Below are 26,315 nucleotides of genomic sequence, written 5' to 3'. Positions count from 1 at the left end.
ACTCTTAAATCACCATGTTATGTAGGTTCCCTGGAAATCTCACTGATTTAATCCAACAGAGGGTGTCTGCACTGAGGTTTCCCACAAATCTTTGCTACTTGAAAACCAACAAGAATTTAAAGGGGGAGGAGGACACGCACCTGTCTGCCTCTCTCACCAATGTTTCACTTTCAATTACTTTAGCAACATAGGGAGGGTCAAAATCTACTGGCTGCATTAAAAGTTGGGGTTGAAATACAAATATGGTTCATGGCAATTGCAAAAGGAAATGAAACTGAACCAATTTAGAAAAAGGAACTGATAGAAAAGTTGGAGAGAAGACTTTCAAGGGAAATGAAGAGACATTACTCAGAGTTGTTCAAGAGGCGAGTGCAGGGTAAACACAAGTTTCTGTACTCTCCTAATTCCCTAAACACGCAGTTCTCGAGGCTTCCCGGTCTTAATGCTATCTGAGTCCTTTGATTAAATGAGTTTCCCACCTGGTGCATTCCTTTGTTCAGTCCTCTTCTGCCATTTCAAGACCTCCATTTCCTATATACTGGCAAGTTCTTGCCACCCATGACCATTCAGTCTCCTGACATAATCTTCAATTTACGCTAAATTCAGGACACTCAGGAAGATTAATTTCTACAGCTACTGAACAGTAAAACTAAGATTACATGTAGTCCCTTGAAATTCCAAAACCAATGGTCTCTCTGTTAGACCACATTGCCTCTGCCCTTCAAACACCATGAGTTTATGACATGAACAGGAAGAAGTCAAAAGTCAAAGTCACTGGCCACCTAGTGTCACAGGTGAGTTCTCAAAAGGTAGAATGAGGCAAGAAAGAGAAGACAATAGCAGGAAAAGCAATGCAAAGCCTCATGCCTACTGTTAAGGAGGAGCTCACAGCATTTCCTGAAAGGTTTTCTGGGAACTAGCCTGGACTGAAGACAGCATGAAAAAAAATGCAATCAATTTTCCAAGCTGTCACCTGTGCCACCATTATAGAAATATCCACACCTTCTCTAAATTATTTGTTAAATCACCCTGATGTCGTCATACTCAGCATATTACCAAAAGTTCTTCGAAAGAGACTCTTAAAGTTCGACTTCTGCTCAAAAAGATAAATTTGTGACTGTCATGTTATAGATACTATTTAATCAGAATACATCTAAAAAGATTCTTTGCAATTTTTTTATTCTTGGTAATTAATCCACTGTAAGAAGTATTAAAAAAAAATTGATGTAAGAAAAAGAAGCCAGTAGGAAACAGGTTTCCGGAAAAGCAATTTCTAATACACCATGCATCATTCTGGGGATGGGATGGTTATTTACCCAGCTATACTCTTCCAGGTAAACTGGTCTTCAATTCCAGTGAGGTCAAGTGGGAAAAATCAAACTTGCCGTCTTTCTCCATTTGTGATTATTTTAAACACTCTGATAAGAGAAACTGAAACAGTATTTCTTACCTCCGTGCCACATAATAAAATATAGGATTCCCAGCTTTGGAAGTCCCAGCTTGGTAGAAAATACTTAATGTTTTCAAAGCCTTGAACTCTTCTTTTTCATGTACTTGATGCCTGAAAGGAAAAACAAAAAAATAGAGTAACTCATTGGCTTTATATTGTCCAATGAGTATTTATAAAAACCCATGATTAGACCAGTGATAAAATGTACTAAATGACAAAACATTTAAAAAGCAACACACTTTCTGAAGGGCAATTTGACAACAAGTACCCAAAATTTCAAGGTTTTACTCTGAAACATAACAAGTGGTCCTTAAGACTATCCTAAGTACTGGGCAGTAATATTAACCATAGGATTGTTTTTAAATTTAAAATAATTCTATAATATTTATTTTTGAGAGAGAGAGCGCGTGAGAGAGAGAGAGCGAGTGAGCGGGAGAGGGACAGAGAGAGACAAACACACACACACAGAATCTGAAGCAGGCTCCAGGCTCTGAGCTGTCAGCACAGAGCCTGACGCAGGGCTCGAACTCCCAGACTGTGAGATCATGACCTGAGCCGAAGTCAGATGCCCAACAGACTGAGCCACCCAGGCGCCCCTACCACAGGATTGTTTTTAATCGTGGCATTTTTTTTTTCTAGAAGCTGTTGAGTTTTTATTTATTTGTTTTTCAAGAGTCCAGTTGATCAACCTTTCCTTTTTTGTTCATGATTTTGAATGATTAAAAAGCCTTCCTTTGGCTGTGTTTTCTTCTGCATGGGCGTTTAGCTTCATGAACAGTGTGAGCACCTTTTTTCAGATGGTCACTCAGTTCTACCAACACCATGTATTAAAATTCCATTCTATGGCTAAAATCAAAAACACAAGAAACAACACATGTTGGTGAGGATGCTGGAGAAAAAGGAACCCTCATGCACTGTTGGTGTGAATGTAGGTGGACACAGCCACTGCGGAAAACAGCATGAAGGTTCCTCATGTAAAAATTTAAAGACAGAATTACCAACGATCCAATAATTCCACTACTGGGTGTTTACCCAAAGAATATGAAAACATTAACTTGAAAAGATGCACACGCCCTATATTTATTGCGGCATTACTTCTAAGAGCCAAGGTATGGAAGCAATCCAATTGTCCACTGCTAGATGAACTTGTAGTCATATGTTAAATTCCCAGGTGTATTTTAAAATACTTCTGAAAAAGCATGATTTGATTTTTATATATTCTACTAAACATTCAGTGTGTGTAATTATTTGAAGATTCAGGTCATTCACCAACCCTGGGACATTTTCCTCTGTTGTCTCTTCAAATATTACCTCTTCACCATTCTCTCTAAGCTCCATTTCTGAAACACCTAATAATCATTTTGGACCTTGTCATCTGAATCTCTTAACTTTTTTCAGACTTTCCACTTCTTTATCAATCTGTACTGACCATATGGTGGCAATGTGCTCAGAAATTATGTTCCAGCTATGTATTTTAAAAGTAAAATATTTCAAAAATATATTTCCTTTGGGGGCACCTGGGTGGCTCAGTCAGTTAAGTGTCTGACTCTCGATATCAGCTCAGGTCATGATCTCAGGGTCATGAGACTTAAAAAAAAACTTTTTTTTTTAATGTTTATTTTTTGAGAGATAGAGGAGGGAGGGAAAGGGGCAGAGAGTGAGACACAGAATCCAAAGCAGGTTCCAGGCTCCGAGCGTCAGCACAGAGCCGATGGAGGGCTTAAACTCACAGAACCGCAAGATCATGACCTGAGCCTAAGTCAGACGCTTAACTGACTGAGCTGCCCAGGCGGCCCTCAGGGTCGTGAGACTGAAGCCTCAGTCTCCCTCTGCCCCTCCCCCACTCATGTTGGTGCTCTCTCTCAAAACAAATAAACATTAAAAAATATATATATATAGTTCCTTTGACCTCATATTTCCGTGCATCATGCTCCTTGTGTCTTGGAAGGGGTGGGGAGGACAGGCTGTTTCTCAGTTTATTATATTGCCAGTACCAGGTCAGTGTTTGTTTAGTATTACTGAAAACAACCTAGATATCATTTGATATGAGAAACAGGCACACATATGCATAGATATATGATGATGAGGCTATCTGCTCTACATTAAGTGAGTTATCTCTTAACAGGTGAATATCTCTAAGAAGAGTAACTGAGAATTTTTTGCTTTCTTCTTCAGATTTCTGAGTTTTGTGGGGCGCATGGGTGGCTCAGTCGGTTAAGCATCCGACTTTGGCTCAGATCATGATCTCACGGTTCGTGGGTTCGAGCCCCGCGTTGGGCTCTATGCTGACAGCTCAGAACCTGGAGCCTGCTTAAGATTCTATGTCTCCCTCTCTCTCTGGCCCTCCCCTGCTCACACTGTCTCTCTCTGTCTCTGTCTCTCTCTCTCAGAAGTAAATAAAACATTAAAAAATTTAAAAAATAGATTTCTGAGTTTTGAATAATTTAGCAATGTTTATTTTTATAGTTGAGAAAATTCTAAAGCTTTCATCATTTTTTTTTTTACAACAAAAACAGGCCTCAAAGAGCATCAGTGGGAGCTGAGAAGAGAACAAAAATAACACTTAACATTTATTGAACACTATATATACACCACAACTGTTAGATCAGTTAGTCTCGCAAAGCATGGAAGATTGTTTTATAAGGGAAGCTAGGGTCGTAGATAAGAGCAATAAACAGGCTTTCTTAGAAAAGTGGGGAAATGGGTAGGATGTCCTCAATAATGTTTAATAAAAAAGCTTTATATTTTTGTACTATGGAAGTTTCCATTACAATTTTGTGTGGAAAATATTCCTTTAATCACTTAGGAATAAACATTTGTTGCAACGAAAAGACTAGAATAGAGCTAAAGATAAAAATTAAGCTGGAAAGAAGACTGTTTTGTAGTCACACATTCTCTTAATGGTAGCAAAGAACTGAAGTATACAGAACTATGGTCTGTAGGAAATATGACCAACAAGCAGCACGTACACTGCAAGGCACAGTATATGCAAATCCTGAACGTGAATTAATTTCTGAACTTTAATTTCTGTTTTTTTAAATTTTTTTAATGTTTTATTCATTTCTAGGAGAGAGAGAGAGAGACAGCGTGAGCAGGGGAGGGTCAGAGGGAGAGGGATTCACAGACTCTGAAACGGGCTCCAGGCTCTGAGCTGGCAGTCAGCACAGAGCCCGACGCGGGGCTCGAACCCACGAACCGCGAGATCATGACCCAAGCGAAAGTCGGACGCTTAACCGACTAAGCCACCCAGGCGCCCCAATTTCTGCTTTTTTTATTTCTATCTCTGGCACATGTTATGAACAAAACACCCACAGCCACTGAAGAACTGACTAAGTGACTAAGTGTAAAGTACGATGAAAGGTGCTTTATTATTATTTTTCTTAATGTCTTTGAGAGACAGAAACAGAGAGTGAGCAGGAGATGGGGCAGAGAGAGAGGGAGACACAGAATCTGAAGCAGGCTCTAGGCTCTGAGCTGTCAGCACAGAGCCTGACGTGGGACTCAAACTCACAGACTATGAGACCATGACCTAAGCTGAAGTCAGATGCCCAACCGACTGAGCCACCCAGGTGCCCGAAGAAAGGTGCTTTAAAGACTGAAGGATTCAGCATATATTGTTGCTGGAACATGAATGCCTTATGAGGAGGGTCTCTCACCTCACAAACTAAATCCCTCTAAACGAGACTCAAAACAAATGTCCGCAGGAATTTTATAGCACTACTGAAATTTACCGAATTCTGTGAGTCTCAATCTACAAGCAGTTAATAGCATGGACTTTGGGACGGTTCTGAAACCTGCTGCGGTGTGGCGGAAAGAGTTCAGAGCTTAAAACCAAAGGACCTCCGACTGAGGTGCAGAATCTTGGGCAGATCACTTACTCACACTGAGCCGCAGAATCTCCCTGAATATGATTATCTTTCCCCCCAATAAGTATTCAATGCAAAAACACCTCAAGGCAATATGACAAAGTACTATTTAATAAGATACTATCATTTTTATAAGAAAACCGACTATAGAACAAAACACATGTCAACAATAGATAAGGTAAGAAAAAAGTGGGATCCCAAAATATGGCGATGCGGTCATCAGGCACGTCTTTCCTGAGAATCTTCCATCAGAAACACAAGCGCATCTCAGAAGCGGTCTACTGGTAAACCTCGCATCTCATCCAAAAGAAAGCAAGTATTATTTCGCGGTGGTACTTTACCTAGTCATAAATTCCTCAAACTTTGAACTGGTAAGGTTAAGGCTGGACCAGTGTGTGTCGGCCACGGGTTTGTGCTCCGGAGGACCCAGGTAGGCAAGAAGTGTTGCCATCTTATCAAAAGGTCGTCTTCCAACAGCTTTGTGATCCCTAGAAATGGCAAACTACTTAGAAAGAGGTAGCAGTTCACATCTAGATGCACACATTGCTTTAGATTATCATTGGCTGCTTTTCTTCTTAATGTCCGCAGGTGGTTCTTGCTGATTTGTAAAAACGGCACTAAAAAGACCTCAAAGGTTCTAAGTATACATGGAGACACCTTAGAAATATGACCACTCTCCAAACTACAAAATTACCTAAAAATTCACTTTTTCTAGTATTCTCAACCGCTTACCATTAAACGAGCAATCAGTAAGTAAAAATAACATTATGATCCATTTTTTCATAGGATGAAAAGAATCCTTCTTGAGAAACTAGTCTTTATGAATTGGATATATTTGTCCCTGATATCAGATCTCTCTTTAACCAGGGTAAGCATGGATTTTCAGCAACTATTAAGCATTTAAAGCCAAACAAGAGTAACAAGATATGATTTCATAAACATCAAATCGGCAAAAAATTATGAAGTATACTAATGCCAGCTTTGGTGAGTATGTATATAAAGAGGTACTCTCACACGGTGCTGACCAAAGTGTAAATCAGCACGTTCACTTTGGAAAGTAATGGAGCGGTATCTAGAAAAGGTGGGGTTGTGTGTACCCCAGAACCCAGTAGTCACACATTCAAGTCATATACAAGACAAATATGAAGTATATTTATTACATTACTATTTAGAACATTGAAAAACAAGAAACAGACCTAAATATCCATCAGTTAGGAACTGTGAAAATACATTTTAATATAGTTATTCAATAAAATACTAACATAAGTTAGTAAAATGGTAAATCTCAAATCTCAAACAATATTGTGAAGAGACTATATTTGATATATAATTTCTGCAAATTTTTATTCACTTATTAAGATTGTTTTAATGTGTATTTATGAGAGAGTGTGAGGGGAGGGGCAGAGAGAGAAGAAGACACAGAATGCAAAGCAGCTCCAGGCTCTGAGCTGTGAAGCACAGAGCCCGAAGCAGGGCTCGAACCCACAAACTGCGAGATCATGACCTGAGCCAAAGTTGGATGCTTAACCGACTGAGCCACCCAGGCGCCCCAATTTCTGCACATTTTTAAAGCACACAAAACTATGTTATATATGCCTATAATTTCCTTATTTTTGTCAGTTTCATAAAGAGAAGTAATATCTTTTCCCCCAAGAAATAAAATGTTATCAGGATCTGAAGTGAAATAGCAAACTAATGTTAAAGCTAGGTGGTAGATATGGGTCTACCCATATCTGTCATAGTATAGCCTATACCCTTTTGTGCGTTTGGAATGTGCTGTGGTGTTTAACATCCGAATTTTTAAAAACTCTGTGGCATCAAGCTACGTGAATATGTACGTAAAGTACATGAGAGAAATGAATGTTTGCATTTAAAAGTTCAGCAGCTTATTTTTGTGGCACACAGACAAAGCGTCTTCATCCTTCCATGTCATGGCCGACTTCAGTCATGCCCAGATCATTTAATCCATTAACAATTCATGAAGGGTTAAAATGCTCTCTCTTTTAAATTACCATCTCTTTACCAGTCAGCCTTAGCTTCATGGTCTTCTAGCATGCCCATGAATGAGCAAACCATTTTAATTAGCACGTAAGATTTTTCTGGACTCATTTCACATTTGTAAGAGGAATGCATGGGGATTTGGGCCATTTATGCACATACACAACCTGAAAGGGCAGCAAGCGAGTAAGGCTACAAGAGGCTTTAAAAACAGCTAACAAGGGGCACCTGGGTGGCTCAGTTGGTTAAGCGTCCAACTTTGGCTCAGGTCATGATCTCATGGTTTGTGAGTTCAAGCTCCAGATCAGGCTCTGTCCTGCCAGCTCAGAGCCTAGAGCCTGCTTCTGATTCTGTGTCTCTCCCCTGCTCACACACACACACTCTGTCTCTCTCAAAATAAACATTAAAACAAATAAAAACAAACAAACAGCGAATGAAACAACACCACGTTAACAAAACAACACTTTTCAATTATTATTTTTTACGTGAAGCTTTATTTGCATATACTTAGAGTATCACAAACGGAATCAGAACACTGGCAATGGTTTAATTTTTAAATTCCTGAGAATTAGCTGCTCTTCAGATTCAGATACCAATACTTATCTGAGCTCCTAGTAAATTTAAACTCCTCTATATCTTGTTGCACACGTTTGATGTTGTGCAAACCAGAGAAAACCCCAAAGGGCTAATTTGTGATTTTTTAGCTTAACATTAAAAAAAAAAAGTCTGCAGCACCTAGGTGGGCTTGTTGATCGTTTCATATGAGTCAACCCTTTGCCTATGCAAGAGTTGAGAGTTCTACCTTTCTCTTTCCACACCGTAATTCCTATTCTAAGCAGCTTCCAAGTAAAAAGCATTATTCATGCCCAATAATTTTTATAAATTTAAACTAAGAGTTTTCGCAATCGCCATGACTGAGAAATCTTACCTGTTGCTAGAAAGATACTGGCCAATTTTCTCTTGATTGTTCCAGAGGAGACGATGTAAAGCGAGCACATTGCCATCGCTGATGAAGGAGAGGCTATGGTTCACTGTGTCACTTGTAGGACAGTCCGATGCTATATCAAGGAAAAACCTTAAAACAATACAAAGCCATCAGAATTTTGAAAAACTAGAAGCACTCATATCTATGTCTGAATCAAATTCATATGAAGTAGCTTTGTAAAATAACTGACATTACAAGTACGGAGGATTATTCACACATGACTGTCACTAAACACAAAAGAAGAGACCAGGAGAAAGCTGGTTTTCCATTTCTGATACCTGGGTCGGCTTCTGAAGTCAGACAGCAGCAAAATTTAGATGGATGAGACTCTGAACAGAAGCCAGTACAGTAGTTTATAGATAAGGAAACGGAGAGCAACACAAGACACAAGACTTCCCCACAGCCATACAGCCTGTTAGGTCAGAGCCAGGACGAGAACCTCTGTTCTCTTAACTTTCTTTGGGGAATCAATCTGCTGGAATATGAATCCTATGCCGACATTCGCTTTTCTCTCCCATATAGCTTGCAGCCCAACAACGTACCTTTTAAATGCCAACTGGTCAGAACAACAGTGAAAAGCTGGGAGAGAGAGTTGCCCAAGTCTAGCTTAGACTAGGAGATCAATTAGTTTCACACCACATGAAAGGCAGAATTCTGGACTTTAACTTACATTTACAAAGCTCTGTATCATACACTACCTCCTGCGTTTCTCTAAAATCGACTCAGACCCGCAAGTAGTATTGTCCCTGTTTACAGATTAGCCAACAACTCAGAGAGATAAAGAACCAGTTAGTTGTGGCACCTAAGAGAACTCAAGTTCTCTAAAATCACAGAACTTCAGCTGTCATTACTCCTTTAGAGTAACTTTTTAGTTCAAATACGCTTCCAAAGTGACCTAAGTGAAACTGACACTATTTAAATCAAAGAGAGCAATCTTACCTCCGTGCTGCATCAAAGTTGCTTTTCACAAAATCATTAAAAGGCCGCATATGCTCTTCTTTTGTGAAGAGAACATGATTGGCAATGCTCTGAAGTATCTAAATAATAAAACACGGTTATAAATCATATTATTCATTGAAGAACTGATCTTCTCATCGATACAGTTTATATATATATATATTTCTATAGCTCATTTATATGTATATTTCTGTATGTCTCATTGATATAATTTCTATACATACATACACACACATATTTACATATGTAAAAATACATATTAAAAATTTTAATGTCTTTTTTAATAAAAATCCATACAGTCTCCATTTCAGTCTCCACTTCAGAATTTGCAGAATGAATACATAGAAAACTATCTTCAGAAGACATTTGCTAAGATACTTCCCCATGATAATAAGGTCCATCAGGTATCAGTCTAATGATTCCTTTGTAATTTAACAAATAAAAATAAAACAAAAGCATATAAGTGAAAAACACAGGGTATTTCAGAAATAAATTCCAGTGTAAGTACAGAAAATATGGAAAACTGAAAATTTAGTCAGAAGGGAAATTTAAAATAGATTATCAAAATAATTCTTCACCTTTGACATTAACTTCAAGCCCCTTTCAATTCTAGGTGGCGGCTTTTTATCTAAAATCCCTGCTTCATACGGTGAGACAATGGCAGGATTGATAAATCTGAGGAACATGGCACTTCCCACCGCACCGATGCTGTTCTGAGGGAAACGCTGGCTAACAACCTAAAAATAAGGAGTTGAGAACTGAGTATATGGTTTGAGTTTAAAAAGGAAACGGGAAGAAAGAGCTTGAGGGTCAGGCTTTGGCACAAAAACTCTGAACAGATCAACCCTTGTAAGCAACACATTTCTGCTTTTTCCTACTCCCCAAACATCAGTAAATAAAGTTTATCCTCAATTCTTGCCCTCCACCCTTTTACAGCACAACAAAAAGAAAAACTTCATGAATGAGTGGTGGAGAAGAGACCTGAAAAAAGATCTTACACTTATCAATGTTTTTCACACTGCAAGTTTGATAAGTAACTAAAGCACAAACAAATTTTCACACACAGATTACCATACTTTACTAAGATCAACAGACATGAGAGTGTGGTGCGCTCTTACAAGGCGAAGCTAAGTTTTCAACAGCAGACCCCGAAACATCCCGTATCTGAGTGTAAATACTTACATTTTGTTGTTTCCTGGGACAACCGAGTGCCTTGAACAGAATGCTTGCCGTACACAAACAAAGGTTAGTTTATTTAGATTCCTATCAAGAGAAAGCACTTACTTACAAGTAACAATGCCAGTTCCGTTTCTTCCTCGGAATGCTTTTTAAGACAGGGACCTATTATTTAAATCATGAAGGAACAGGACTTCTCGGGGACCTAAAGGAAACAGGGAGCCCACCAGCAGAAAAGAGACCCGTGTGCGTGCCTCAAGGTGCAATTCTGTCAAACAAAAAAACGTAAGGGACCGAGAAATAGTTGTTCACCCTGAAAAACAGTGTGAGCCCAATATTTAAAATGGATTTTTCTCTCTTTATAAAACATTCTACCTTGAAGGTAAAGGAGTAGGTGCGTTAGGTTGGGAAAAGTGTTATGGAACTGGCTTGGGTCCCGTCTCTTTGCAGTTACTGTTTTAACACAGGAAAAAGACAGGATTCTCTAATTTACACATTTTTACAGATAATACACACACACACTTATCTGTAAAGACTGCTGGTATGATGCGTTCACCTCCACGACCGCGCTGGCTCAGCGCACATCGGGCGCACAGGGCAGCGGTGAGCTCAACAGCCGAGCCGCACGCGGCACTGCAGTCAATGTGCCAGGACGCCAGGGACACGCCTATGCTCCAGAGCACGGGGAGGGACGATAACAAAATGGGCTTTCTGGGCAGAATCTCACAGAACTCTAGTTTCCTTTGCAATGCCTTAATGGCTCCTTGTCATGAATTCACGTGGCTCACGGACTCCAGATTAGCTCTGGGAAGAGTAAGGATGATTTCACTTCCTTCTATCCCTTGAGTGCTTCGTGTGGCATACATTTTAAATGTCTTCTTATTCACTGCCTAAAAGCTCTAATTCACTTTCTGCCCTATCTGACAGGAAATTAGTACACAGTTAAGATTTCAGACGATTCAGGCTTTCAAGCCGAAGAGCACCCTCTCCAACGGCGCTAACACACAGGAGCTGTAACTAACATATTCTCACCTTCAGTTACACCACGTGGTCAGGGGGCTTTCCTGTGTGACAGCGAGTGCTGTGGGCGCTACCTCGTGAAGGACAAGCTCGCTGCACTCCAGGGACAGGAAGCTGGTGCAGATGACTAAGTACAGCAGCCTTACTAGAATAGTTTTAAAACCCAAACACTGCTTGAGAGTTATTCTTAGCCGAAATACAGTTTTAGAAATAGAATTGAGAAGAAAATTCAAGTACTTTTACGATTCTAGTACAGTACTTAACCTTTAGGGGAACACGAACAGACAAATGGATGTACACACTCAACAGACGAAATTTTTCATACGATCTCACAATGTTCAGGGACCACCATTGCTACGGAGTGGTTCTTTTAGAATTCCCCAATTTGAATCTTAAAACGGAAGAAATTTATCAACAAAGCTACAAAATTTTCAAGCTTGTAAAGAGGTAGGAAGAAGAGGACTAAAAACTGCTTTGTATTTAATTTTAAATAGGTTGTTTTAAAGGAATAAACATGCATTCACATTCATCCATTAAGGTTAAAATCATAAGACAGTTTTTTAAAAACTAAAAGCCATAATTTTCGGTTTCCAAAGAACCAATTAATTTATAAAATACTAACCTGTTGTGAAGACATCTCATAAAAACCAGTAACTTGTATGCACATTTTTGAAAGTGGCTACTTACTAGTTTTGTCTAGAACAAAAAAGGTTTCAGGTGTGACTCACATTTATATCTGGCTTATACTTAATACTATTAATCTCATAATGTAATGAAAATCTGGGTGAATTATTTCCCAAAGGGAGAAGACTGTCAAACTTCTGCAAAGTACTATGTTTTCACTATCCTCCACATCTTCAAAATTAATTCTTGTCAAAACTCAAAGTACCTACACCTCAGGAACACATGTTGTTTCCGGTATCATAAAATTATGCATCTCAGTGATGATAGTATCAGTATATTTTTGGAACTTAAACCCAATATTGATGTAATCAATATCAATCAAAGTGCTATATAGCGAGTTTCATGAGACAACTGATAAAAATAGTTCTTTTTCTCTCACCACTAACGAACACCAATGTAATATTACCTCATAATATATACATAGTCAAGTGTTTTTTTTTTTTTAATCTATAAAAATCCAATTTAGATCCCAAACACATTCTGCATAAAAAGGTCAAAGTTGGGCTAGTCTGTACTCTGAAACCAGTTTTCAGTCAAATGTCCTCTTTACTCCCTTGAGTAAAATCTGAACAACATGGTACAAATAAATGCAGTCATTAACTTTACATCAGCAAGAGGATCACCACCTATACATGATTGATTCCCGGAGTTAGGCAGACAATTAACTTCTAGAAAGAGATCTGATTAGACATTATACGTTGGAGCGTAATAAGTGGAATTATCTGTAATATGACTACACAGCTAATATACCAGAAGCCAGAACCTTCACTCTATATTTTACATATTCCAACCCATTATCCATATACTCCGAGAGTTAGCTTGCTTTTTAAAGAAAACATATTTAGATTCTTAAGCCAGCAACTCCAAAAACTGACATTTTAAATTCCTGATGACTATATTGTCTTCATACTTTGGAATGTGTCCCAAAATACCTCAAATTACCCATTAGCTTCCCTTTGTTTCCATGAGGACCTCATATCACCTGTGCTGAGAAATACATTCCAAAACTCAGTGTTACCCAGAAACTTAAAAAAAAAAATCTGAAAATAACACTAGCAGAAAACAACATTTCAAGGAACAATTTTAGATAAAATCTTAATAAATAAAGCAACGTTAGGAAGGCTAGAACACATGCTCTAGAGAAACACAGAAAGCCAGAATTTTAATTTATGTGATACACTACACAATGCCATTAGTAAAACACTGAGCGGGGGTTAGAAACAGTAAATTAATTTCAACAGTGATGGCGTATACATGTTAAACTCACATATGCTGAGAATTAGAAGCATTAGAAAGAAATGTTTTTATTAAGCAAGACAGCCATCCAACCCATTTCCTCACAGCTGACCCAACCCACTTAACATACTCAAAATCTCTAATGTACATGAGCATAGGTGTCTAAATTTTAATCTAGGTCTGAATTTCAAACAGAAACTTACTATTTGTAAAGCTTAGACAAGGAATGAAAGATGAAACCAAATGAATACTATATTCTAAATTTTACCTTCATATGTAATTGCCTACATGACTCCTAAACTACATTTTTTTGTTGTTTTTACATCTTTCTCTAAAATCATTTGCATTATACGAACAAAGATAATACTCAGCCTGGTAAGTCATAGTGACAGACACTGACAAATTTAAAATGAATGAATTTGGACCAAATTCCACTCATGGGAAGAAAATGAAATTATGACTACTCTAATTTTCTTCCTTTAAATTAGGACAAGTTCATAGAAACAGGCAGTATATTCTTAACCATGTTTGCAAAATGAGGTGCTTCTACACACGTACGGACTCACTGAGTTTTCCTTTATTTCAAAAGGACTACACTCTCAGTCCCAACAGGCTAACAGGACTTTCTCTAAGGTAAAAGTTTCTCATTAGAATTTTTATAATGTAAGCACAAATATCTAAATTCTGGCTCAGCCTCTCTAGGTAAAAACGTAAGTAAAAAAGTGAAACTTTGCAACTTTCAGGTAAGATTTAGAAAGTGACACTTTCCCTCCATATATTTCTAACAATGAAGAAAAACTTTCACCTCTAGGAAAAGAAACCATTCACATTACCTGCAACAAGAAGCAAGAATGGAGAGAGTCAGCATTTCCTAAGGCCTTGAAATTAAGTTTCTTTTGCGTTCACTTATAATTTTTTAAATGACAATAATGAAATTAGGCCAGAGATATCCAATGCAACGAATGCCCCCAAAACGCCTTTGGGATAAATCAAACCAAAGGAACACAGAGAATGTTTCAATGTAACTTAATTCCAGGGTTAATTGAAATGAAAGCTATTTTGTGCCAGAATTAGTAGAATGATTTTACAGTGAAGGTCAAATAGGCTGAAGTGAAGATGTTCTTAACAAACAGCAAAAGATTTTTGTTTTGCTTGGAAAGAAACAGCTAGTAAAAAGTTCTCCGAACTTACGGATTTTTTGTTTTCCTTTTTTTCTTTTGCTGTAGCTTTATTCAGTAGGGAGTGGCAAGTTGCCTACAGGACAGAGATGAGCACAAACAAGTCACAGCACCAACTACATACAGCGACGGAAACAATGTTGGCTTGTACATAAAATTACGTGATCAAATGTAACACAAATGGAATCAACACAAAATTAGAGCTCAGCTGAATTTCGAGGGATGAATTTTAATTTTGGGACTTGAATTTTTATCACATCTTTAAGCCAAAGCACTAAATAAACAGCAAGAAATGTGGAGACAATCATGTCTACTATTTCTGGCTATCAATCACAGAAAAGCTCTCCCCAAGTAGATGTGAGGACATTTCATATTTACATTTCAGGTCATTCCTAGCTTTTGATAAATTTCGTATAAAATGTTCATTACAAGTAGATCATGCACTGAAAACACTTCTATGTGTCTACATAATTTTTTTCTTGAAAAATGCTTCTCTGTGTATCCTTCAATTGACTTAAAGCTCTTTTTTCAATAGCTGGCATTTAATTTAGACCTAAAGATTTAAAAAATAAACATTAAATGACTAAATATGAGGGGAAAATTCACTGTAGAGATTCTCAATTAAAAATCTGTCACTCTTAAAGTTTCACATAGTTTTCTGTTGGCAGGCTACTTCCTGAAAAAGTTCTAATCAGAGGAGGTTAAAAGCTCTGCAACATTTGGAAGAAGAATGTTATCAGCTCAACTAGAAATAAGCATTAATATTAAAGTGAAGAAACTGCAGAGAAAATTATAGAATAAAACTTATAAGCTGCTTAAAACTTTTCACATATTTGACTATCAGAATGTATCAAAAAACAAAATACCAAGAAGGAAACAAAACAAATCAAAACCCACGGACATACTGGCTTCATCTCTTAGAGTTCCTTCTAAGCCAAAGAGGTCTTTTAAAATTAAGACTCCTGGTTAGAATAGGCGAGGCACGGCAATTTTTAAAAATATCTTTAAAACCACATGAGATCCACCATACATGGCATTTTTATTCTAGGAATTCAGTGCATTCAACACCATAACCTTAAAGTTAGTTTGACATTTGTTCAGCCATCCATCCGTCCGTCCATCCATCCAAGTAGTTATTGTGCATCTAACATGCCAAATACCATTCCAGGCATCAGAAAACAGCAGTAAAACAAAATGACATAGTCCTTTTCTCATGGAGCTCTGGTTCAAACTTTAGAATATATACTAAGGTACTAGTAACCAAATAGATCACTAAAATGCATTTTTATGTAACTTTTTTCAATTATGGTGTATAATTATTATTTATAGCCTTTAAAAAGCTGGCGTAGGGGTGCCTGGGTAGCTCAGTTGGTTGAGTGTCCGACTTCGGCTCAGGTCATGATCTCGGGGTTCATGGGTTCGAACCCCACATTGGGCTCTCTGCTATCAGCACGGAGCCTGCTTTGGATCCTATGGCCCCTCTCTGCCCCTCCCCCCCTCGTACCCTTGTTCGCTCTCAAAAATAAATAAAAAACATTTAAAAAATTGGTGTAAACTACTTCAGAGAAGCAGATTTACTGGGAAAAGATGACATTTACTTAGAATATAATATATAGCTTTCTCAAAATTCTCTCACTAAAACTTAAGAGACTATCCACACTGGGAATTATTTTCTCATTAAAGGTATCCCCTGCTTTTAGAAAGTTTGCTTTCACAAAAGACTTACATTAGTACCTATTTTTGCTAACTAAAAGTAATCCAAAGAGCATTTTTGTTTTTATGAGGAAAAAAGCAAAAAACGAGTATTACAATCAGCATTTGTTTTTCAGCGAGCCACTACAGACAAAGCTCACACCCCAAGCAGCGAGTTGGCCACCGCCAAGCTCCTTCCCCAGGAGCTATACTCCGCATCTCAGCATCAAGTCATCACAGCTTTGAACTTGTCTATGAGCATCTGTGCTTTATCTCAACTCATTTTGTGCATCCATTAGCAGAATGTGTCCTAAGGTATCAGAAAAGCCTGAGTTCACAAGGGTGTCACGCTTACCATAAAACTGGACGGAATTAGGCATTTCAATTGTGGTGAATGAAAAAGATACTGCATGTGCACTCGGCTTGCCTGCGTCCCCCATTCATACTATTAACTCATGGAGAGAGAGGCTTCTGAAAGTTGCTGAGGTTACCATTGGTTCTGCCAATAGCAAAGTGGTCTCTTTCAGCATCCAGTGCCGGATGCGATGGGAAGTCTACTGCTTGAGTGGACTGATGGGTGAACAAAGGAAAGGTTCCATTAGAGTATCTTACACTTGAGGAGAAATCAGTGTTTTAGTAAGCTGAAACAGAAAGTGCTGGACAATGATGATCAAAGTGTTGCAAAAGCAGAATTTAAGGGTGGTCACAGGTGGTTAGATCGGTTTTGAGGCAAGGACGGCTTCATAGCTTAAAGATTACTGGAGAGAGTGTTTTGGCTGATACTGAAGCTGCTGAAAAGTTCCCAGAAGAACTGAAGAAAATAATTATAGCAGGTGGTTATTCATATAAGCAAGTGTTTAACTGCAATTTAGTACTGGAAAAAATTGCCAAGCAAGCCATTTATTTCAAGAGAAGAAAAGCAGGGCTAAAGGTCACAAGGCATCAAAGGACACATTCACCTTAACGGCTCCTATTACCACCACTGGTAACGCTGTCCTTAGGCCTCTACTACTATGCCATTCAGACAATCCAAGGGCACTTAAAAGCACTGATAAGAGTACATTTCTTGTGTTTAAATCACATCCACGTAGTTGAAATAGCCAAGTGAGTTTTTTCTGAGTTCATAAGTGGATACATTAGTCGTTTTGTTGACAATACTGTGGAGAAAACAATCTTGATAATCGGCGTCTTCTGACTGTTGAGAATCGTGCCGTCCACCTGGCATTACTGAGTGTGGCAATAACAGTGCAGTTGTGTTCTTCCTGTTGAATATGTTGTTGTTGATACAACCATGTGTCCTAGGCCTAACGGGCAGAATTAAAGTTTACTAGATGCAAAATGTGATGCATTTCACTGTAAGTGCCACCGACAAGAAGCCAACTCCAAAGGATCCAGAAAGACTACCATTTAAAATTGGCCTTCGCCAACCTTGGAGATACTCTTGATAAGCTAATGGTCTGGGTGAGAAATGGTGCTTAGTAGACGGTCTCCTGAAGCAGTCAACAGTTTTAAAGGTTTCAAAAAAACAATAATAAATATGGCAATACTGGCTTTGGCTAAGGAGGATCAGTTGGTGGAAACTGAAGATGATGTTGAAGGCTTTGGCATTCCACGACCAAGAACTGACAGATGAAGAGCGGACACAACCGCAAGAGAGAACGCCAATTGACCCGAACGCAGCAGTGCACAACCAGAAAGTGCAGTTATCCAGGAACTGAACACGAAGCCTTTGACTAAGATTTTTGCTACAATGGTCAGTGCTGCAGTGATTGCAGAAAAGTATGACTTTAATTTTGAAAGGGCACGTAGGTTTAGGGCAGGTTTGCATGTTTTGAGTGCCTACAAGTTAGTGTAGTATAGAAAAATGCAAGAGGCTGAGCAGTTGAGCACACTGTTGTATTTCAAGCCTTCCACACCAGCCACATTAGTCATGGCAGACGATGGACCTCGACATTTGACATCGAGGCAGGCAGACATAGAAGAAGGCGTAGACGCTAGTGACCTGCTCGCGCTGATGGATTTAGACAATGATGAGATGTTAATAGATGCCCCTCTTCCTCTCTCCCCTGTACTCCATACTCCTGTACCGCCCACGACCCCAACCTCCAGCACCCCAGCCTAACACACCACCATCACCACCTGTAAGCCCTCTGCTGTGCTGTCTTCCCAATTTTGGAACGTCAAAGTACACCGTACATACATTATTTGTACAGGCTGTGTGTTTATATTATTGTTTTTACTATATATTAATGTTATTTTAGGTTCTTTGTGTTATTTGGTATGATGTGGTAGGCTATTTTTGGGGTCTGAGAATGTTAAAATATTGTCCATATGAGTTAATGGTAAGTGCTTAGGCTTACAAAAGGTTTCACAGGAACACTCGACTTTGGGAAAACCTGTATTCCAAAACTATTAGGAGGACAAGTGGAAATAAATACATGGAAAAATGTCTTAATTATAATCTAACACATGTTCACAATTGGCTATTCTTATATAATCCTTTTTAAAAAAAATTTTAATGTTTTTATTTATTTTTGAGAGAGAGATAGAGACAGCATGAGCAGGGGAGGGTCAGAGAGAGGGAGACACAGAATCTGAAACAGGCTCCAGGCTCTGAGCTGACTGTCAGCACAGAGCCCCATGCAGGGCTCGAACCCACAAACCGTGAGATCATGACCTGAGCCGAAGTCGGACGCTTAACCGACTGAGCCACCCAGGTGCCCTTATTCTTATATAATCTTAACCTAGTCCACTAAGTAAGGAGAGATACAAAATAAGAAACCTGGTTAAAGGAGGATTCAAAAAAGGCTTGACGGTCAAAAATATGAACTCAAGAAAAAAGAAGTAATGCTCAGAGTTTATTAGCTAGCAAGAGCCTCACTTAGCTTTCAAAATTTTCCAAGTAAGTCCCAAAGCAGGAGCCATGTTTACTAGAGGAAACAATCGACTACTATCCTTCCGAGCAGAACCCGAAAGTACAAAGGTACCATTATGTTACTGCCAAAGTCAAAAGGGCAAGAAAAAGCCAGAGGAAAGAGGAATAAGAATAAAAGAGCAAACTAAAGGGAAAACTACATTTTGTAGGAGACTCAATGAACTAACTTGAGATCAAAGCTTTTCTTTTAAGTAGTAAATGTAAAATTCTCTGTTACCAGTCACTTATTTAAAAAAAATCTTATTTATAAATAACATACACACTTTTGCTCTAGAGCACTCTACATTCCAACAAGCTTTAACGTTACTGAAATTTACTTCAACCAATGTGCTGACACAACATTTAAATAGTATTTTTAAGGAGAAAAATTTACGTGACATCTTAAATACAATAATTCAGATCTGTTAAAATGCAGGATATTTAATTATGGTGTGCTTTTAAATAGCACAACACTTGGTATTTAATAAGGCAGAAGTGACCACCTTGTTCTTTTTTCTGATTTGTTTTCACTATTTTCCTCTCTTCTTATGAAAGCTGGCAAGAATCTTGTCTACTTGGGTGGAACGGATGGGAGGATGTATTCCTTCAGTAAATATTTCCTAAGTAGGTACAGAGTGCCAAGGCCTGTTCCTTTTACCTTATCAGAATCATGACTCTGTCTCAGAATTATCAGTATGGCTCACGTACCAGTCTCCGATTGGACTCCCAAGTTTGCTGATGACACAAAAACTTTTTTTTTCCTTTAGGATGCCAACCACATGAAGAATTTCTACTACAATCTAGTAATGTCATGTCATCAGGTAGTGGGTAACCACTCACTTTCAACTTCAAGTCAAAGCCACTGCCACATCAGAAATCCATTTGCTCTCTGAAACCAGTTTACTGCTACTAAGGCCAGCCAAGAAGTTGACACATACTATTTTCAATATATGCTCACCATTCCTTGTCTGCCTAGTTTAGTAAACAGAAGAATAAATGAATTAGATTTAAAGAAAAACCTGAATAATGCCCAACTCAACATATTATTCACTGTATAAGGCTTCATAATATAACTGAACTACCCTCTAGTCTCAGATTTAAGTAGCTGAAAAAAATTATGTAGGGCTCTCCTAAGCCTCCTTGAGCTATTTTAAAAAGGTAGTAAGTAAGAGTAATGATAAATTAAGAAAGTTTAATGCGAGGTATACTTTATCATCTATGTATATGACGACAAGATCTTTTTGGGCTCTATTTCCACCCGTGTTGAGAAATAACTGACCTATGTCACTACAAGAAGTTTGAGGCTCATCGCGTGATTTACATATATTGTAAAAATAATCACCACAATAGGTTCGGATAGCATCCATCTTTTCATATAGATATAATAAAAAAAAATGTGATGAGAACTCACTGGATGTACTCTCTTAACAACTTTCCTATCTGTCATAGAGCAGGGTGAGCTATAGTTATTGCGCTGTACATTAGAGCCTAGTACCTCCTGAGTACTGGACATTTGTACGTTTTGACCTCTTTCCTCCAACTTCCTCTGCCTCCAACCTCCACCACAAGTCTGATCTCTTTTTCCATGAGTTTAGTTGTTTTTTTTTCCTCAAGATTTCACATACAAGCAAGATCATACAGTATATTTGTCTGTCTCTGTCTCATTTTACTTAGCACAAAGCCTTCAAGGGCCATGTGTATTGTCTCAAATGGTAAGATTTCCTCATTTTGTATGGCCGGATAATATTCCATTTTGTATGTATCCACAGTTCTTTTAAACCATTCACCTGTTGATAGATATTTGAGTTGTTTCCATGTCTTGGCTACTATAAATAATGCTATGAACATGGGGGTGCAGATACCTTTTCAAGTTAATGTTTTGTTTCCTTTGGGTATATTCCCAGAAGTAGAATTGCTGGGTGATGTGGCAGTTCTAATTTTTTGAGGGTTCTCCATCCTAGTTTCCATAGTAGCTATACAACTTACAAGTGCACCTACAGTGCGCAGGGTTCCCTTTTTTCTCCATCCGCACCAGCATTTGTTATTCCAGTCTTTTTGATGATGGCCACTCTAACAGGTGTGGGGTGATACCTCATTGTGGTTTTTTAATTTGCATTTCACTAATGACTAGTGATGTTGAACACCCTTTCATACACTTTTTGGCCTTTTATGTAGCTTCTTTAGAGAAATGTCTATATATCTATTCAAAGATATCAACTACTCATTTTTAAATTTGGTAGGTTTCTTTTTGCTATTGAAAATTGTGTAAATTCTTTATATATTTTTTTAATATTAACCCCTTATTAGATATATGGTTTGCAAGTATTTTTTCCCACTCCATAGGTCATCTTTTCATTTTGTGGCTGGTTTATTTTGCTTGTGCAGAAGCTTTCTAGTTTGATGTAGTCCTATTTGTTTATTTTTGAGTTTGGTGTGCTTTAGGTGGCATATTCAAAAAATATTACCAAAACCCATGCCAAGAACCTTTATTCTTATGTTTTCTTCTAAGTAGCTTCATGGTTTCAACTCTTACATTTAAATCTTTAATCCATTTCAAGTTAATGTGTGAGGGGTGTACGACAAGGTTCCAGTTTCATTCTTTAACGTGTGAATATTCGATTATCCCATCACCATTTATTTTTTTATTTTTTTTTAATAGTTTATTGTCAAATTAGTTTCCACATAACACTCAGTGCTCATCCCCACAAGTGTCCTCCTCCATGCCCATCCCCCCCTCCCCCCACATCAGGAAAGAATATCCAATGGAAAAAAGACAGCCTTTTTAACAGATGGTGTTGGGAGAATTGGACAGCAACATGCAGAAGAATGAAACTAGATCATTTTCTCACACCATGCACAAAAATAAACTCAAAATGGATAAAGGACCTGAACGTGAGACAGGAAACTATCAACACCATCACCATTTATTGAAAACACGGTCTTTTCTTCACTGAGTATTCTTAGCTCCCCTATCATAATTAGTTGACTGTATATGTTTGGGTTTATTTCTGGGCTTTTGATTCTGTTCCACTGGTCAGTCTGTTTTTATGCCGTAGCTACTATTTTGATGATTATAGCTTTAAATTAGGAAGTTTGGTGCCTCTGTTCTTTATTGCAGGGGGAGGGGTGTGTTTTGTGTTTCCATAGAAATTTTAAGAGCTTTTATCTTTCCTGTAAAAAATGCCACTGAAAACTTGATAGAGAGTGCACTGAATCTATAGATGGGTTTTAGTACTATTCATATCTAAACTGTTAAGTCTTCCAATCCATGAACACAAGGTACTTTCCCATTTGTCAGTGTCTTCAATTTTTTTCGTCAATGGTTTATAGTTCCCAGCATAGAGATCTTTTACATCCTTAGTTCAATTTATTCCCAAGTACTTTCTTATTTTGATGCATTGTAAGTGGGATCGATTTTTTCCATAAATTTCATTGTTACTGTATAGAAATGCCACTGATTTTTGTATGTTAATTACGTATACTGCAACTCTACTGAGTTCACCAGTATATTTTTTTGGTTGTCTTTGGGATTTCCTATATACAAAATGTCATCTGCAAGTAGAGGCAATTTTACTTCTTCCTTTCCAGTTCTAAGGCTTTTAATTTTTCTTGCCTGATTGCTCTAGTTAGCACTTCCAGTACTAGGCTGAATAGGAGTGACAAGAGTGGACACCCTTGTCTTGTTCCTCATCTTAGAAGAAATACTTTCGGGGCACCTGCGTGGCTCAGTCGGTTAAGCGTCCGACTTCAGCTCGGGTCATGATCTCACAGTTCATAGGTTCGAGCCCTGCATCAGGTTCTGTGCTGACAGCCAGCTCAGAGGCTGGAGCCTGCTTCGGATTCTGTATCTCCCTCTCTCTCTGACCCTCCCCTGCTCACGCTGCCTCTTTCTCTCTCTCTCTCTCTCTCTCTCTCTCTCAGAAATAAGTTAAAAAAAAAAAAAAGAAGAAGAAGAAATGCTTTCAACCTTCCACCACTGAATATGTCAGCTGTGTGGTTGTCATTTATGGCCTTTATTATGTTGACATACGTTCTTTCTATGCCTAACTCATTAAGAGTTTTTATTGTGAATGGATGTTACATTTTGTCAAACGCTTCTTCTGCATTTATTGAGATGATCATATGACTCTTTTCTTCCACTGTATTAATGTAATGCATCACATTGATTGATTTGCATGTGCTGAACCATCCTTGCACCCAAGGACAAATCGCATGTCATCATGGTGCCATCATTTTAATATGCTGCTGAACTGTTTGCTAGTAATTTACTGAGAATTTCTGCATCTATACTCATCAATGATATGGACATTTCTTTTCTAGCAGTGTCCTTTTCTGGTTTTGGTATCAGGGTAATGCCTCATAAAATGAGTCTGGAGTGCTCTTTCCTTTTCAATTTTTGCTAAGAGTTTGAGAAGGACCAGTTGTTAACAGTTCTGTAAATGTTCAGTAAAATTCACCAGAGAAGCCAACTGGTCCTGGGCTTTTCTTTGTTGGGAGAATTTAGACATTAGTCTATTCAGAGTTTCTATTTCTTCCTAATTCAGTCTTGGTAAGCTGTATGTTTCTAAGACTTTTTCCATTTCTTCTAGGTTGTCAAGTTTGTTCACAGTAGCCTCTTATGATCCTTTGAATTTCTGTGGTATCAGTTGCGATGTCCCCTTTTTCACTTTTCCTGATGTGGCCCTTCCTCGCTTCTCCTTGCTGAGTCTAGCTAAAGGTTTGTCAATTTTGTTTATCTTTTCAAAGAATCAAGTCTTAGTATGGCTCATCTTTTCTGAGGTTTTTCCATATTTATTTCTATGTCACTTATTTCTGCTGTAATCTTTATTTCCTTTCTTTTGCTAACTTGCAGCTCAATTTGTTCTTCTTCTAATTCCTTAAGACATAGAGTTAGGTTGCTTATTTGGGATCTTTCCTGCTTCTTAACATAGGCATTTATTGGTATGAAGTTCCCTCGTAGAACTGCTTTTGCTACATACCACATGTTCTGGTCTGTTGTGTTTCCATTTTCATTTATTTCAAGAACCTTTTTTATTTCTCCTTTAATTTTTTTAACATTAGTTGTTCATGGTAGTGTTTAATTTCCATGGGCTCACTTATTTTCCAGTTTTCCTCATGTAACTGATTTCTGATTTCATGCCACTGTGGTCAGAGAAGATACCTGGTATGATTTGAATCTCCTTGAATCTATTAAGACCTGTTGTGTGGCCTAACATACGGTCTATCCTAGAACATGTTCCACGTGTGCTTTGGAAGAAAGTATGCAGCATGCTCCATATATGTCTGTTAGGTCCATTTGGTACTTAAGTGTTATTCAAATCTGCTGTTGCCTTATTCTGTCTGGATGACCTATTCATTGTTGAGAGTGGGGTATTAAAGTCCTCAACTATCACTTTAATATTATTTATTTCTTCGCGTAGGTCTGTTAGTTTTTGCTTTATTTATTTAGGTGCTCCAATGCTGGGCACATAAATATTTCTAACTATTATATCTTCTTGATGTATAGACCCCATTTTATCATTATATATTGACCTTCTTTGTTTCTTTTTACCATTTTTAGTTTAAAGTCTAATTGGTCTGAAATAAGTATAGCTACCCCCTTTTTTTAAAAAATTTTTTATGTTTTGGATTACCATTTGCTTAAAATGACTTTTTCCAACCCTTCACTCTCAGTCTATGTGTGTCTTTAAGACTAACGTGAGTCTCTTATAGGCAACATATTGTAGGATCCTGTGGGGTTTTTTTTAAATCCATTCAGCCACTCTATGCCTTTCAGTTGGGAAAACGTAATCCACTTGTATTTAAAGTAATTACTGATAGGAAAGGACTACAGCCATTTTGTTAATTGTATTCTGACTGTAAAGTTTTTTTAGTGATACAGCAGAAACATCTTTATAAATAGCAATGTGGGAATAATTCACACACAGCAGCCTGAAACAGCTTTTTAAAAATGGTGATTTCACTCATCTTGCTAACGTCTCTAAGCAACTGAAGCCCTGCGCTAAAGAACAAATGGCTGGGGATGACTCTGCAAAGAAAAAGACATAAAGGCATGGGTTTTGGTAGCTGTATAAATTCTTTTCCCTATACCCACCCCTGTCCCAAACTCCAAACCCACTAGTTTTTCTTCCAGAGTCACAGTTTGAACCAACTAACAGAGAGTTGCACTAATTTCCCCTGGAATCATTAAATCGTCCCTGAAAGTGCATATGCAATTCAAAACCACAGTGGAAGTCATAAAAAGAACACACACCTAATTTCCTCAACAAGCAGGGGATGGCTGGGGACATCTGAACTCAGAGGCATTACTTGGGGTGTTAGTGCTCGAAAGTCTGATAATTTGATCTGAATGATGATGCAATATGTTTTAGAAGGAGCATTCTACATAAAATAAACAGATTAATTTGTCCTAGGAAAACCTGACACAAACATGCTCTATTTTAAGAAATCAAAAGCATAGATCAAGCATTTCAACAGTACGAAAACCAAGGAGTGGACCTGCCTCATGCGCAAACGACCCTATGAGTGATTCAGGCAAAAGATAATCCCCAAAATTCCATCATATATCTCACTTCAACCACATCTGTTATGTCCAACAGATTCCGTGCATTTTATACTCGCTCCCAATGTGAGGAGAATTTATTATTTTTAGTAACCCCTTAAAATACTTCACACTGTCTCCTAAGTGATATTTAAGTTTTTTTCAAAGCCAATTCCAACAAGTCTTAATGCATTACTCATCCAAATTGACTCTGTATTTTCAACCACCCACTGTCAGCAGCTAAATTCCTCCTTACTAAAGCATTCTTTTTACTTCAGCTTTGGATTAATAACGGTGCTCTCAAACCTTAGGCATACCTGGTATAAACAGTGGCATACACTTCGAAGCTGAGGGGGGAATTCTGAGGAGGAACTAATGATGGCATGGAAGAACTTTTCAGTCATCTGAAGAAGGTTCCGCTGGTTTTCCTCAAGGCTCTCTGACTGTTCTAACCTATAAAGAGAGAGAGATTCTTTAAAAGAGACTTTCAGCCAAAAGCATGGTTTGAACTTTGCTGGGATCTTGATTTGAATTAAAAAAAAAAATCTGTAAAAAGATAATTTTGAGAATTGTGTATAAGAATTCTTATCCCCAGGGCACCTGGGTGACTCAGCTGGT

At 38.0% G+C, this 26,315-nt stretch overlaps 1 protein-coding gene across 1 annotated transcript in view; it reads right to left on the bottom strand.

Moving 5' to 3' along the window:
* Positions 1–26,315, bottom strand: part of NF1 (neurofibromin 1) — a 200,939-nt gene that overhangs the window by 95,135 nt on the left and 79,489 nt on the right. Inside the window, 7 exon segments of the mRNA XM_077749858.1 lie at positions 1,451–1,561; positions 5,658–5,804; positions 8,243–8,389; positions 9,239–9,336; positions 9,835–9,993; positions 14,564–14,626; positions 26,015–26,150. Coding sequence (XP_077605984.1) covers positions 1,451–1,561; positions 5,658–5,804; positions 8,243–8,389; positions 9,239–9,336; positions 9,835–9,993; positions 14,564–14,626; positions 26,015–26,150 — 861 coding nt within the window.

This window comes from Crocuta crocuta, unplaced genomic scaffold (genome assembly GCF_008692635.1).
Source record: "Crocuta crocuta isolate KB4526 unplaced genomic scaffold, BGI_CrCroc_1.0 scaffold149, whole genome shotgun sequence".
NCBI classification, from domain to species: domain Eukaryota; kingdom Metazoa; phylum Chordata; class Mammalia; order Carnivora; family Hyaenidae; genus Crocuta; species Crocuta crocuta.
This window is presented reverse-complemented; position numbering and strand designations above follow the sequence as displayed.